The sequence below is a fragment of the Arvicola amphibius genome, chromosome 7 (assembly GCF_903992535.2).
Source record: "Arvicola amphibius chromosome 7, mArvAmp1.2, whole genome shotgun sequence".
Taxonomy (NCBI): domain Eukaryota; kingdom Metazoa; phylum Chordata; class Mammalia; order Rodentia; family Cricetidae; genus Arvicola; species Arvicola amphibius.
This window is the reverse complement of record NC_052053.1, coordinates 106,267,071-106,283,127: the sequence shown is the minus strand read 5'-3', so window position 1 is coordinate 106,283,127 and position 16,057 is coordinate 106,267,071. Positions and strand designations below refer to the sequence as shown.

Sequence of the window (16,057 nt, the reverse complement as noted above, 5' to 3'; positions counted from 1 at the left end):
CTGTGTGATGGAATGCAAAAGATACATACTTACAGACATGGTTCATACCTCTGAAAGTTCCATCTATGATAAGTCTTAAGGATAGGTCAGTGTGGGGGGGGCATTCTACTTGGAGGAAGGAGGGAGAGGAGGCGAGAAGGGGAGAAGGGAGGGGAGCAGAGGGGAGAAGGGAAGAGGGAGGGGGAACTGACTGGGAGGAAGAACTTGGTGTGGAAAGAGGAAGTGGTAGATGAAGCAAACTAGAAAGTGGATTTAATGGGATGGGCAGGTTAGATGCGCTTATCCTTGGGTGTCTGGTGGATTCTCACCTCTGTAGTGCTGGCGGAGCAGAGGGGAGAGGAGTCGTCACCAAAGCTTCATACACACCTGAAATATCGCTGTGGAGGGACTTGAGGTCCCTGTTCTTTTCTTTGTAGTCTTCCTCTGCTACCTGAAGGTAGGGGATGGTGTCCTCTAGCTCTTCCTCTTTTTCTTTGTTAATCTGCACTTCCCTAATAATTAGGTCCTTTAAAGAAAGTCAAGTCAGTTGAGGAAAGTGAGTTGGACCAGTTGTACAGCTTGGAGTAAAAGGGGAGGGGAGTACAGAGAGAGGTAGCTGGCACACACACACTCTGTGGTTGATAGCTACGGGCTGTCCTAAACAGCCGCCCTGGAGATTTGTCATTCCATCTACAAAGATGCTGTCAGTTCAGAGTCTCTGCTGCTGTGTCTCCGTTCCTACTGTCTACACAACAAAAACGTGCTTGAGAAAAACCGCCTTTGGCTCATCACGTTCTATAAGGTTTGCCCGCCTTTGGCTCATCACGTTCTATAAGGTTTGCCCGCCTTTGGCTCATCACGTTCTATAAGGTTTGCCCGCCTTTGTCTACACTGTCTGTGTTTCATTCATGCTCCAAGAAACGTGGGCAATGTAGAAACAACTGGATATAAATGAATAAATGGGAAAAGGAGCGCTGAGGAAAGCAGGAAGGTATCGGTGTATTTAATTGTGCTGCTTGGTTTTGTCAGTTCGACACGGGCCGGGGTCACTTGCGAAGAGAGAAACTCAATTGAAAACATGGCCCCACATGATTGGTCTGTGGAACATGCTCTTGAATGATGACTGACGTGGGAGGGCTCAGTCGAATGTGTGTTTGTGCTGGGAAGATGTCAGTCCTGAACCGGTGGCTTGTTAAAGCAGGCTGAGCGAGTTGTGAAGAGCAGGCCAGGAAGCGGTGTGTCTCTGTAGGTTCTGCTTCAGTTCCTGCCTCCAGGTTCCTGCATTGAGTGCCTGCCTTGGCTTCCCTCAATGTACTGTCCATAGCCTGGGCTATGTAAGCCAAATAAAGGCTTTCACGGCCAGGTTGTTTTTGGTCAGTGTTTTATGGAAGCAATAGAAACCTAACTCAAACATTCATCAATCTTGGGTTATATTTAGTTCCAATGTAATAATCATTTCTTTTAGAAAATTAGAGTAGATTTGTACGTGGTGTTTAAAAAGCAGAAACAGTGAGCTGATATTTACTCTCTATTCTCTCTTCCTTCAATGACAGGCATTCTGAGTTGTAGCTAGGGACCTGGTTCCCATCTGGAGTATGACATCCCTTGTATGTGGGTATGTCTATAAGCACAAGTCATGGGTGCTGCTTCTAGACCCAGGCCCTCCACAGAAATGACCCTTTTATCCTTTTCCTGGATGGCTGGGATAAAGGTGGAAGCCATCTTTGAATCTTCATGTCAGCCTCAGGCTGAGGTAGCAAAGATGTCTACCAGCCCTGTGCTCTTACCATGACCTGCACCAGGAAGGAGAAATGAAGGTCTGTGCTTCCATTGGAAGGACACATAAATGTCTTAGTCATTGCTCTATTGCTGTGAAGAGACACCATGACCATGGCAACTCTTACAAAGGAAAGCATTTAACTGGGGCTTGCTTACAGGTCCAGGGGTTTCGCCCATTATCATCATAGTGGAGAAAACATGGTGGCGCACAGGCAGACAGGATGCTGGAGAAGGAGTTGAGTGTTCTACATCTGGATTGACAGGCAACAGGAAGACAGAGAGAGAGAGAGAGAGAGACACTGGCCCTGGCTTGAGCATTTGAATCCTCAAGGCCCACCCCAGTGACTCACTTCCTCCATGAAGGCCACACCTCCTCCAACAAGGCCACAGTTCCAAGTAGTTCCCCTGGTGACCACACATTCAAATCTATGAGCCTGTAGGGACCATTCCTACTCAAATCACTGCACAAACACCCTCATATCAAGACCAATTCACAGAACTTTCCTCTTGCCCTGACCTGATCTTTCTTAAGGATTAACTTCCCACTGAAGTCTATATTTTTGTTTGTTTGTTTATTGGGCCGTATTTTTAGGAGACATGGTCTTGCTTAACCCAGGCTACTTCAAACATGTGATCCTCCAGATTCAAGTCTACTTTTTACTGATTAACTGCACAGGGAAATTACTCTGGAATGCACCAATACTCCCTTGCACACCCCTTAGTACCAAGTTGCAGGGAAAGGTCACACCTGCAAGGGTGCTTGCCAGAAACACAAAAAACTAGACATGGTGCCTTTCATCAATGCAGAGACAGTCATCAGTGTCTTCTTTGGATGCACTGTACTGTGGTTCCTGCTGACTTGCTATATTCACACAGCTCACACTTCAAAAGAGGCTGCTTATTTTCATATAAACTACTGAGATGTCTGGGACTCATATTCTTCTGTGAAAAATCATATAGAAGAGTTTCTCTCGGGAAGACAGTCATCAGAAGACTGTCTTCCAACATGCTATCTTCTTACTAAAGTTCCTTCCCTCATCATCTCTCTGCATCTTGATGGAATCCATTAGGAGGCTGAAAACCAAACCTTGTGTGGTTATATAATGACTATTTTTGGATATCTTTTAGTTAGGTAGTCAGATGCACACAAGTCCACAAGGTCAACTTTAGAGTTTGGTATTTAAAAACCTTTATTTTTAGTTTAGTTTTTATTCAAGTTGTGTACTTGTTGAAGGAAGGATTGTGACCCGGCAGAGCAAACAAAGACAAAGATGGGTTTTTATTGGGGGTTGGGGGGCATTCTCATAACCCAGTAGACCCAAGCACTGATCTTGGACTCTACCATGATGGCACGTTAGATGTGAAAGGTGGATACCCACATGCGTGGACATCATAGTCCTTCTGCCTTGGTGACCCCAAGTTCAAATGTAGCTCAGTCTCACCTTGCAGGTCACTGAGAGTGCCAGTCCCTAGACTCTGGTTTCCCACAGATCATTCCCACAGCACAGGTAAGTCGTCCTTAATATAAGCAGGGCTGCAGGATGATACTGTGATGATCTCATCCTACCTTTCCAGACTAGTGGGTTAAGAACCCCAGAAGTTTACCCAAGGTCAATTTTCAGGATGATTAACTCCCTAGTATAGATCTTGTTTCTCCCTCTCTCTCTCTCTCTCTCTCTCTCTCTGTCTCTCTCTCTCTCTCTCTCTCTGTCTCTCTTGGTTTTTCGAGACAGGGTTTCCCTGTAGTTTCTAGAGCCTGTCCTGGAACTAGCTCTTGTAGACCAGGCTGGCCTCGAACTCAGAGATCCGCCTGCCTTCCTCCTCCTGAGTGCTGGGATTAAAGGTGTGCGCCACCACCGCCCGGCTCTCCATCTCTTTGATACAGCATCTTCCTCACAGCTTCTGTATTGCCACCAGAATTACCATTAGAATGTTTGTGAAAAAAAGCCAGAGATAAATATGCATATGCTTTAACTGCAATTTAAAGATATTATAATGAAGAAGCAGAAACAAATATCTCCAGGCTTTAGCATTGCATAGGTTAAGAAATTCAGTTATGTATTTTCTACACTGCTCTTCTGAAGAAGGGTACATGGGAATTACAGCCACACACTCGAGTACATTCATTCACCTCCACTTGTCTGCACAGGGCCAGGGATGTCGGTGCCATCTTTTTTTTTAAAAAAAAACTTTTTTTTTATTGAGTTATATATATTTCTTCCCACTCTCTTTCCTTCCTCCCTTCTCCCCTTCCACCCTCCCGCCCCACCAATTCTCTGGAGCTGTGGATCGTAGTCTGTTGATCCTCTGCTTTGTTTTATATCTTCTATCCACTTATGAGTGAGTACATAGCATGTTAGTCGTTCTGAGTCTGGGTTACCTCACTTTGAATCAGGATTGTTGCCTACAACCTTTGCATCGAACACTTAGCTCCCTATTGTTATTTGGGGTGGTAGTGGTGGTGGTTTGGAAACAAGTAGGTGGGATCTAGCTGGAGGGAGCAGCTGATGGGGCAATGTGCCTTGCACTGGTGTTTTGCCCATGGTTCCTTCCAGACTCTCTCTTTCTTTTTTCATTCTGGCCATGAGAAAGCAGCAACTTCATTCTACACGGTCTCTTGATGCCATGATGTTCTACTATAGAGTAATCCTTCTGTATACTGTGAATATGTATTACTCTCATTGGTTAATAGAAAAGCTGATTGGTCTATTATAAGGCAAGATAGGATTAAGCAGAGATTAAGTCAAATTTGAGAACATTGGGGGGAAGAAAGGTAGAGTCAGAGGAGTCTAGAAGCAAGATGAATGTGCCGTGTTGAAAGAAGGAACCACCATGGAACCGAGGGTAGATGAGAAAGATAGATTAAGTGTAAGAGTTAGCTAGTAATAAGCCTGAACTATCGGTCAAGCATTTATAATTCATATTCAGCCTCTGAGTTGGTTATCTGAAAACTGGTGGGCAGGAAGGAAACATCCACCTATAGTCCTGTCTTATCACAAACTCATAACAGTGGAGCAAGCCATGGATGTGAGCCTCTGAAAGTATGAGTTTAAAATAAAAGTATTTTTTTTAACTTGTTCTCCTGTGTATTCATCACATGCAAATGGAAAGCTAATTAATGTACCTCTGCTGGCTTGAATGAAAAAATGTCCCCCATAGTCTTGGGCATTTGAGTCCTTGCTCCCCAGTGTGTGATGTCATTTGAGAGGCTTAGGAAGTGTGGCCTTGCTGCAGGAAGTGTATCACTGGGGCAGGCTTGGAGTTCTTAATACCTTGCCCTACTTTCAGCTTGCTCTCTCTGCATCTGGCTTGTGGTTGAGATAGCAGCTCTCAGCTCCCTGCTCTGACCACCTTGTATGTCACTCGCAGCCATTGTCTCCCACCAAGAATGGACTCTTTGCCCTCTGGAACTGTAAGCTAAAAAAAAAAAAATCTTTCTTCGACTCGGCTTTCCTTCCCACAATCCCTCGCGCCCCGTCCTTTCCAGCTTAGGCCGGGCAGAATGGTTCCCGCAAAGAAGGGTGGCGAGAAGAAGAAGGGCCGTTCTGCCATCAGCGAGGTTGTCACCCGAGAATACACCATCAACATTCACAAGCGCATCCATGGCGTGGGCTTCAAGAAGCGTGCTCCTAGGCCACTCAAAGAAATCCGGAAATTTTCCATGAAGGAGATGGGGGACTCCAGATGTGCAGATTGATACCAGCTCAATAAAGCCGTCTGGGCCAAAGGAATAAGGAATGTTCCATACCGTATCCAGGTACGTTTGTCAGAAAACGTAATAGGATGAGGACTCACCAAACAAACTCTACGCATTGGTAACTTACGTGTCTGTTACCACATTCAAAAATCTACAGGCAGTCAATGTGGATGAGAACTAACCTACTGAATCTCAAATAAAGTTGGAGAACTGTCAAAAAAAAAATCTTTCTTCTCTAAGCTACCATGGCTATGGCATTTTATCACAGCAACAGAAAACTAAGTAACACAGTGTCCGGCACACAGTGAATTCAAAGCAAGACAGACATCAGCAGGGTGTGTAGAGCCTCACCAACAATTAGAAGCATGCACATTACAGCTTGGATGAAACGTACACGTGCTTGACAATCATTATACACCCCAACTTCTGACCCGAATCATGAAAATCCATTGATTTTGCTTCTACCCCGAACTTCAGTCTCTTCAGCTGTTCTTCCAGGGGCTGCCTTCAAGATACCTGCCCTTACTTAATACTACCATTCAGAAAATGTGTATTTGTGTGTGCGTGGTGGGGGTGGGTGGGTGGCTGTCTGCAATCTACAACATCTAGAAGCCTCGATGCGTTTGGAGTCTGTCGTCTCCACTTTCTCTAATATCCATTCCTTGATTTACCCCTGGTTGGCTTTTGGGACTGTGTAAGGAGTTCTGGGATGCGCTCCTCAGCACTCCCCCATCTCCCGCTGGCTTCCGACAACAACTACACCCTTCCCAACAATGTTCCTTGCCTGTTGCTTGGCAAAATTTGCTTTATTTTGTTTGAGTGAAAAAGTAACTGTCCTATTTCTGTTTATTTTTTTCAGAAAAAGAAGAAAGATGCAGAGTAGACTTGTGACCCTGCCTTTGTTCATACTGGAAGATTTATTTTACATCCACACGATCAAGATCACACGTATTATCATTCCCGTTTCCCTCACAGAATCCTCCAAAGTTATGCTTAGATGCAAAATAAAAATTACCTCATATTTGCTTAATTCTTTCATTAACTTTTTTTCTTTCTTGACAAATTCCTTTTCTTCTTCTACCAATTTCACTTTAAGGTTCTCAATCTCTTTCACAAAGCTACGGATCTCCTCTTCTCTACGTTTTGTCTAAGCAGAGGGAAATGAGATTTGTCATTTCTCGCGTCACAGTTAGCTTTACATTGCTAAACTGCCCGGTAAACTCTTTTCCTTTAAAAGTTTAGTCTTCCACCAAATGGTATCTACAGCACACAGAGTACGGGAGGGTTGGACAGTGGTGATTGTACAAAGGGTAAACACAGGAGTCTTACAGGGTGCATGGGAAGTGAGGATCTGCTCGCGTGCCTCAAAGGCACACCTTGGAGAGCACTGTTCCTTCATTTGTTGCATCTCCCTTGGGCCAGTTTGCCCCCAAGCTGCTGCATCTCACCAAGGCTGATGACCTGAGTTTCATTTCTGGGACGCATATGGTAGAAGTGGAGGGCTAGTTCCATGGAGTTTTCCTCTGACCTCCACTTGAGCATTTGCTCATACATAATAGATAAATATCATAAAACAAAAAAGATTTAAACATCTCTAGTTAACACACACCAAGTAGACAGACCTCTAAAGAAAGGAAAACAATACTCACACTAACCATACACTCAGGAGAAAGGAAAATACTTTTCAGTAAAATAAGGTTTCTTTGAATATTGAGCGGATGTTAATGATTTCTAAGGTGGGGAACACCAATAATTCTAAACACTTTGGATTTCCTTACCTCTTTAAGCAATTCAGTTCGCCTCTCTTCTGCATTCTCAATTTTAGCAATAATGTTTCGCATGGTCGTCTTTATCTTAAGCAGCCAGCGTGCGTGCCTGTTTCGTGCACAGACTATTTTCCACTGAGTGATGACACTGGACATCAGAACAAAACAGAATGGCCGTTATATTGGCACAGCAGCTTACACAAAATACAAAGCAAAACAAGTCTGACTACCATTTTACTGCATTGCCTGGGTGAGAAGGCGGGATGCTGGCGGCCTCAGCACCACCCGTCGTTGGCAGTTTCCCAGTCAGGAACTGTTCTGACGTCCATCAGAACATTGTGGAAACCACACTGGGCTGCTCTCCTCTTTCAGGTTGAGGATGGAGGCGCCAGGGAAGGTAGAGAAAGCAGAGGTGTGGGCAGAAATAGTAATGGGATTACCCAAAGCACCCAAAACACCAATAAGAAACGTTCAAGGTTTAGGTTCTCAAAACAAACAAAACAAAATAAACAAAAACAAAAAAAACCCTATATTTTTTGAGACTGGTAAAAATGTACAACTTGAGCTTTATAAGTTAAAATAACAACAACAACAATACTAATAAAATATCCTTAAGTGCTAGTGGGTGCTTATTAGGTACATTTGATCTGCATACTTTTGAGGGATCGTCTCTTTGACATCCACAACAAATTCGTAAGGAGGGGGCCACCATTATTACCAACTCAAGGAGTAGGGATGAGAAGAGGTTAACTGAACCATACTTAGAACTAAAAGATAGAGTGGCCCATGTGAAAGTCTGTGACCTTAATTATTATCCCCCATGTCACCCTTTCTGCACATTGACCCAGAAGTCTGGCTGGACAGCAGACATTACGTCAATACTGGCAGTCGCAGTCTTTGGTGATTTTCCTTGACTGAGATGGAAAATTCTGGTTATTTTCAATGCAAAACAAAACACAATCTAACAAACACATCTAGACTTGAGTGAATTTATAGATAATTTAATTTAAGACAGTAATCTATTAGGCTGTAGATAATACATACTACTGATTATAACACACACACACACACACACACAATATCACATTACCTCCTCTGGATTTCTTTTTCTAGATTATCGCTCAAGATTTTTATTTGTATCCGATACACTTCCTTTGTTGCTCTAAAAACAATAAATATACATATTGGATTTTGTATTTGTAGTTTGTCAAATACATATAAAAGTCTTAACATATTTATTATAATGAGTATGGCTAATTGTAAAACAACTGAAATGTTGTTGACCTTCTTACAGAGGGGCATTTGAAGTGCTCCTGCAAGCCTTGGGTTGAATATCCAAAAATGGAGGAGAGGGTCTAGGAAAGCATTTAAGTCTCTGGAGGCTATTGGTTAAGAGAGGAATGTGGATGGCCAGAATAGAGGTGTGATCTTACCAAGGAAAGGGTGTGAACATTTGTAAAGATGCAGAAGAAAGCACAGAAAGTCAGAACCCTGCCACAGCACAGGTGAGGGGCTTGCTGCCCAGGGACTGTTCCGGGAACCCAACACTGGGCTATGGGAGGGGTCGAGATCAACAGACTGTAGAGTCACTCTGCATTCTACACAGCTCTAAGTCTGTACAATACAGAACACAAAAAGGCAAGACACATTCTTGAACTAAGAGCGGCTCTTAAGTGTGTGGCGTTTCTCCTGGTAGGCTGGAAGGAAATGCAAAGACTCCACCCCAGGGAGCAGAAGGCTTTGTTTCTAATTTTTTCCCTCCCAGCACTGCTTCATACACAGAAACAAAGTCAAATACCACTTAGGTAAAATGTGACTTTGTGTCTTTTCAAAGACGGAAAGACTCATAAATGAAACATACACTTGAAATATTGTTGCATGTGTTTTTGAAGGTCAGAAACACAAATTAAAGAATTCAAAATGGAATTAAGTCAACCAGGAACAACCACACCTCTGTCTCATATTCTATTTGAAATGATCTAGTAGCCTATTTTAGATCTCTAAGGTTCTTCACAATCTTACCTATGCTTTTTGAGTTTGTTGATTTATATATGTGCATAACATGTTCCAAAAATGATCTAAGCCAATTTAAAATAAGGTAAAAATAATACAGAATTACCAAAGTTCATAACAACATTGAGCTACACATTTGATTCTGAGCTTCTTGGTGACCACAGCAAGAACCACACAATAACTGATCAAAAGGGCTGGGTGTGTGGTGGCACCTTCCTTTAATCCCATCATTCGAGAGGCAGAGGCAGATGGATCTCTGTGAGTCCAAGGACAGCCTGGTCTACATAGTAAGTTTGAGATAGCCACGGCTACATAGTGAGATCCGATCTCAAAAAAAAATCTATAACTAATAATAAATTTGCGTTATTTGTTAGAAAAGTAAAATCTGAATGTGCCCAATTCTGTTTTCCTGCTCCTTCATAGGAGAAGGTCATAGTTTTCCTTCTGAAGCTAGCACAAAGAAAAATAGATATTTAAGTGGTTGCTTATCTATGCAGAGACAATCATGCAAAGAACCTATACCTCATGTTTGTGCTGGCTGGCTAGTTTTATGTCAACTTGACACAAGCTAAAGTCATCTGAAAGGAGGAAACCAAAGTTGAGAAAATGGCTCCATAAGATCAGGCTGTAGGAAAACTTGTGGGGGCATTTTCTTAACTGGTGGTGGATGTGGGAGGGCCCAGCCTATTGTGAGTGGGGACACCACTGGGCTGGTGGTCCTGGGTTCTATAAGAAAGAAGGCTGAGCAAACCATAGAGAACAAGCCTATAAGCAATACTCCTCCATGCCTCTGCATCAGCTCCTGCCTCTAGGCTCCTGCCTTGCTTGAGTTCTTACCCTGACTTCCTTAGATGAGGAACAGGATGTGGAAGGGCAAGACCCCTTTCCTCCCCAGATTGCTTTGGTCATGGTGTTTTTTTCCCAGCAGTAGTGACCTTATCTAATACAGTGTCACACCCAGAGCTCCTCTGCTGTGTGTGGTTTCCACACCACATGTCCTGGTTGTGTAAGCTGGCCTTGTCACTGCCTTGTATTCAAATACCGTGCTCTTTTGTGCGCGGTTTGCGCTCCTGAGTCTGTTTATGCGTTCTTAGGATGAAACAACGCAGTCAAGAAGTATCATTTTTTATATGTTTTGGTGAATTCGGTTTGCAAGCATTTTGCTGAGACTTTTTGCATTCAAGCACATAAAGGAAATTATAATTTGGTACTTTATAACTTTATAACCTGTCTGACAGTTTTTGTTGTTATGTCTGGGCTACTGGAAGTCTATTCAGAAAGTTGTTATTTATGCCTTTGTCTTGAAATGTTTTTTCTTTTTCTTGTAGCTATCTCAGAGTCTTACTCAGTCTTTTGTTTCTGCTTTGTTGGCTCTGATGGTGCCAGAGACTGAACCGAGAACTCGAGTATGAAGATGACCGTGTTGAGCCCAGCTCCCGTCTTTACATAGAAAAAAAATTTAAGTGGAAGATCATGTTATAGAGTCATAAATTCCAATTTTAAATTTGCACAATAGATACACCTGTCTTTCTATTAATATGCATACAAAATATGTGCAGCAAACTGTTAATAATTATTTCTACGGAGAGATTAGGGTAACATTTTTCCATAAGTTACACATTTTTACCTTTAAAAATTAAATCTGGGACTAAGTACTACTTTGTTGGGAGAAGTGTAAGTGACTTAGAATGGCAGAAATGACGGATAATGGTGAAGAGTGTTGAGATAATGGGCAGGCACACACTTGTCACCGGCCCTAAGTCTGGTCCTTCCCTTTGTCACTCTGTTTCTGGAGCACCTGTCTACCCCTTTAGTAAAATATTCATTGACCATGACCTTTCTGAATGTGAAACAGAGAGAGCTAATTATAAACTTACTTCCTTGTAATACACTGCATGTCCATACAGACTTATGGTTTCCAGCTTAAAGAAATAAACACAAGAATAGTAAAGATGGCAAAGGCACAAACATACTCGTGAAGACTCTCCAGGGTATCGTATCCTTCTTCCATGTTTTTGATGTCGACTTTTCTCTGTGCTAGGAAGTTTTCCTTCTGATTAATGAGCGCGATCTGTTTCTGATTTCTAGCGTGGAAAAAGAAGTGATGGCCATTTTACTGAACGTGGGGATGATTATCCAGAGGAGCTGGAGGTTTGAATGCCGAGTTTAGACACCATAGGCAAAAAAATTCTCTCTATTTACCAATACAAAAATTTGCATATATAAATCCTTTTTAAAGGAAGCAAGGGCTGGAGAGATGGCTCAGTGGTTAAGAGCTCTCTTCTTGCAGAGGACCAGCTGGGTTTGATTCTCAGCATCCGGATGACAGCTCACACCCATCTACAACTCCAGTCCCCAGGGATCCAGTGCCCTCTTCTGACCTCCCTGTGCACCAGGGATCCAGTGCCCTCTTCTGACCTCCCTGTGCACCAGGGATCCAGTGCCCTCTTCTGACCTCCCTGTGCACCAGGCACACGGGCAGTGCACAAGTAAGTATACATGCAATAAAAACATCCGTGCACATAAAATAAGTAAATCTTTAAAAAAAATGAAAAGGAGCTTGGGACGCTTAGATTATGAATAATTTACCAAATAAACCAATAGAAACAAACAAGTCTCTATTCAAGCAGTGGATTAATGTAAATTTACACATAGAACTTGCATAAACTTTACAATTCTCAAGTCACCAAAAGAACACTAACTGTAATATTAGCACAAGACGGCAGGGGGAGTTGTCTAGCACTCCATCAAGTGACTGCGCCTCTCTTAATACATTTACAACTTCCATCAGGTGTTCCTGAGAAAGGCGAGGAACTCAGTTAGACCAACTCTGAGGGCAGGCTGAACTACAATGGGACCTTGGGCAAGAAACCTTCCCTGTGGATAAGTCTCCATTTCAGTATCTCAAAAATTAGGGCTACAATACCTGTCTCATTGCTAGAATGGAATAGTTCACTACTGGACAGGGTATGCAGATCAATGAGACTTCTTATGGTTGGTATTTTTTTTTGTGTTGATATATAGCAGAGAAAACGAAACTAAGAGAAAGTCGCAGTTTTGTTTAAATGATGGTGATAAGAACTTCTCTGGAAGAGAAAGCATCCCATCGAAGTGATTCACCTTCAAAACCTCATGTGATGCCGGAAGCCAAGTAACCTATGCTCTCTAAGTTCCATGTTTCTATGTTTAAGGATTTGATGATGTTTTGGGCACATATTGCCATGGGACCTTTCGGAAGGGATTTAGTGTGGATGAGGTGTTGGGGGTGGGGTCCTCATGATGAGATCAGTGCCACTCTTTCTCTATGTAAAAGAGAAAAAGAGGAGGGGAGAGGGAGAGGGAGAGAGAGAGAGAGAGAGAGAGAGAGAGAGAGAGAGAGAGAGAGAGGTATTTGTTTTTTTTTTTTTTTTGGTTTTTCGAGACAGGGTTTCTCTGCAGCTTTAGAGCCTGTCCTGGAACTAGCTCTTGTAGACCAGGCTGGTCTCGAACTCACAGAGATCCGCCTGCCTCTGCCTCCCGAGTGCTGGGATTAAAGGCGTGCGCCACCACCGCCCGGCCGAGAGAGGTATTTGTAAGTCAGAAAGAGGGTCCTCACTTCCTCACTAGAACCTAAGCATGTTCGTGTTGGCAGTGTCGTCAAGGTTCCCAGCATTTACAGCAGAGAGAAAATAGATTTCTGTTTAGGCCAACCAGTTGATGGTATTGTGTTATGGAGACTGAACTGAAGACAAAAGGCCACAACGACAGCGAATTTTTAGTGCTGTGGTCATTTGCCATCAGCACAATTTACTATTCTAGATGATTACTCTAGTAGTTATCCGGGGACAGTTTTCACTCGTGGAGTCGTAACCGCTGGTATTCTGTGCAATCAGATGAGGCCCTTTGGTTGCAGCAACCGTATAGCTCAAAGGTTACAGAACGAGCGTAAACTCAGCCTCACATAAATGGCCCTGGGTGTGCACAGCAGTTAGATTTCATGGACTGTAACTCTGGTTGTACTAGTGGGCTTTCTTTTCTTACAACATCTCACTTTTCAAGACACCACTGTGTGGTGTTCCTGCAGAAGGCATCAGTGAGCACTAGCACCCGCACAGCAGTAGGTGAAGTCCTAGGCGCACGGGAAGAATGAGACGGAATGCCTTTTCTGGTGTCTCTGTAGACCAACAAGAACAAAGGTTTGCACCCTGTTGTTATAGGACAGTGTTGAGTCAAAGGGTTGGAAGTAGACAAGTTGGGGGTGAAAGAGAAGAGATGTTTGGAGAGGCAGGTCAAAGCAAGCAGTGGGGCAGAGAGGAAGGAATGGAGCGGAGAAATATTTGGGAGGTAAAATTACCAAACTTTGGGGACCAAATGGAGTTCAATAGGTAGTAAACAGGAAACGAGTCTTTTCTGAAGTCATGGCAGGGAATCAAACTCCTACCTGAGAAAGGGAATGCACTCTCTGCCAAGTCTCACACAGTAATTATTGTTTCCTGGGTCTGATTTACAAGTGTTACTAATGCACTTAATTTTGACGGATTTAATCTGATCTAGAAGAGAAAAGCATTTCTTAGCACTGTAGAGGCAGATTAGAAGTATGCCAACTGATTATCAAATAAAGAGCATCTTGTTGTCAACAGGGTTGAAAGCAAAGATGAGCTTAGATGGGCCATCACATGGACAGCAAAGCAGACAGCCATAGCTGTGGCAAGCAGAGGAGAGACGTACTCATCATCGACCTTCTGTTTCTGGAGGTACACTTTATCTTCCTCCTCTGTGACCGTCTCATACTGTCTGGTGAGTGAGTTCAGACTCTCTTGGAGTTCTATGTTGTCCATTTCGGCTTTGTGTAGTTTTTCCCCCAGCTGGAAAAAGGGGAGTGAGAAAGAGATAGGATTAAAGGAATTGATTCGATAGATAGTAGTCTTTGGATGAGCAGTATCAAGAGTATAGCATATGCTGCTCATAAAACAGCAGATCTCGCACAGAGGGCAAGCAGCTTAATTCTGCAGCAAATATGTGACTGCATGCTTTGGAGCTTTTTCTGGGAACTTTGACAAGAAAATAAAGGCTGTAAACATTGACATGAAGCCGTAGAATGATAATCCATGCTGAAAGGGAATATTACAGACAATCTTTGATCATAAAACAATTTTGTGTCCCTTTCCAAGAATATAAGGTGTAATAGGGCAAAGGAAATGTCGTTCCATTAGAAGCCCTCACTCAATGATTCACTGACCATGCTTGCTCCACAGTAAATAGAACTGGATCTTCTGTATCCTCTAACCCCTTAGCAAAGTGTCAGCACCATGAAGTTCTTCCTTCAACCCAACACCGATGGGAGATGTTTGAGAAATAAGAAAACCCAGAAGATTCTAAAAGGCAAACTTTGCATTTTCTATGTACACATGGAATTCACACGGATGAAGTGAAGTGATATACACACATACACATATATATGTAAGGTATTGTAAATTGTAGAGATACAGAATATGGGAGGATAGGCATTAGAATGCAAGAATCGTGATGGTATTTGATAGAAGAGATTTTGAATTTGGCAGAAGTGTTTGAGCCCAATTCCTTGACAGATCCAGAAAAATGCTAAATGAGGACAAACAAAGCCACCCGTGCCCACTGATGCCCTTCAGGAGGGAAGAGCTTGTAGCTGGAAGTCTATATTGAGATGCTTTAAGTGAGAGACGAAAGTTCGCTTTAGTGGGAATGGTGGGTAGTTCAAAATGACTCTCTGGCTGAGTGCCATGAAAATAATACAGTGAGAACAGTCTTCTTGTGAGTGTTCAATAGCTAATAATATCGTGAGGTAGAAGTCAACCTTGTTCTAGGAGAAGGCAAGAACATAGCGTGAGATGGCTGCCATAGAAAATTTCTGCCCTTAGGCATTCACCAATATGGAAAGTGCCATATGGAGATTTAGTTTTTTTAGATGCCCAGGGGACAAAAGCCAATGCAGAGAGAAAATCCAGACATCAGGCCTGGTGATTCCTCTGTCACTGTAGGCTGAGATGCGGGAGGGTTTTTCCCAGGGAAAGTTGAGGTGGATTAAGGTAACACTGCTAACACCCCTCCCCCCCATGTTTGACATAAAGTCAAAGATGATCTTCTCCCGAGGAAATCATCATCATCGTAGGTATCAAACTGTGTTCTAAACATTTTAATTGCACAATAGCCAGCTTACAGTTTCCCCCCAAGAGGGAGAAATAATAGACCACAGATCCATGAAAGCATCTGCTATTAGAATTATCAAACATTAAACTACATAACTTCTGCTTATTTTGCTCAAAGAAGCATGGCTGCTTGACAGCTGGGGCTGGGAACTGGAAATGGGAGAGTGAGATAGCAGATTTGAAAAGGTACCAAATACTTAGCAACTGAGAAATATAGCAGCCCACTTAAAAGCACGAGTGAGAGTGTTCTCTCTGGAGCGCTGCAGTGGGAGAAGAGCACAGGAAACACGGGAAAGCAGGGAAAGACAAACTGAAGCAGGGAAGCATCAGCAATAGCATACACAGCTAGAGTCTGCTAAAGAAGACAGTGGTACAGTCGTGTGGACATGTGACAGCAGAACTTAGGAGACACAGAAACTCAGCGAATGAGCCAACTAAAAGGAAACAGCATCAAACAAAGGGACAGACAAAGCCAAAGACAGAAATCTGAATGAGGATTAATCAAAAGAAAAGGTTGGCTACATCAGTGAAACTGAATAGTTAAAAATAACCAACCAACCAAACAAACAATCAAACAAGGAAGATTTGATACAAGGAGATATAGGCAATCTTCATAGACTAGAAGCTTCCATACTGTGAAGATATGAAATCCTTCTCAA

General features: G+C 42.9%; 1 protein-coding gene and 1 pseudogene across 1 annotated transcript in view; one reads left to right on the top strand and one right to left on the bottom strand.

The window, feature by feature from the left end:
• Positions 1–16,057, bottom strand: part of Ccdc175 (coiled-coil domain containing 175) — a 56,052-nt gene that overhangs the window by 17,698 nt on the left and 22,297 nt on the right. Inside the window, 6 exon segments of the mRNA XM_042055410.1 lie at positions 367–505; positions 6,471–6,602; positions 7,234–7,369; positions 8,312–8,383; positions 11,208–11,318; positions 13,942–14,078. Of these exon segments, the coding sequence (XP_041911344.1) occupies positions 367–505; positions 6,471–6,602; positions 7,234–7,369; positions 8,312–8,383; positions 11,208–11,318; positions 13,942–14,078 (727 nt within the window).
• LOC119819518 lies at positions 5,215–5,636 on the top strand (annotated as a pseudogene).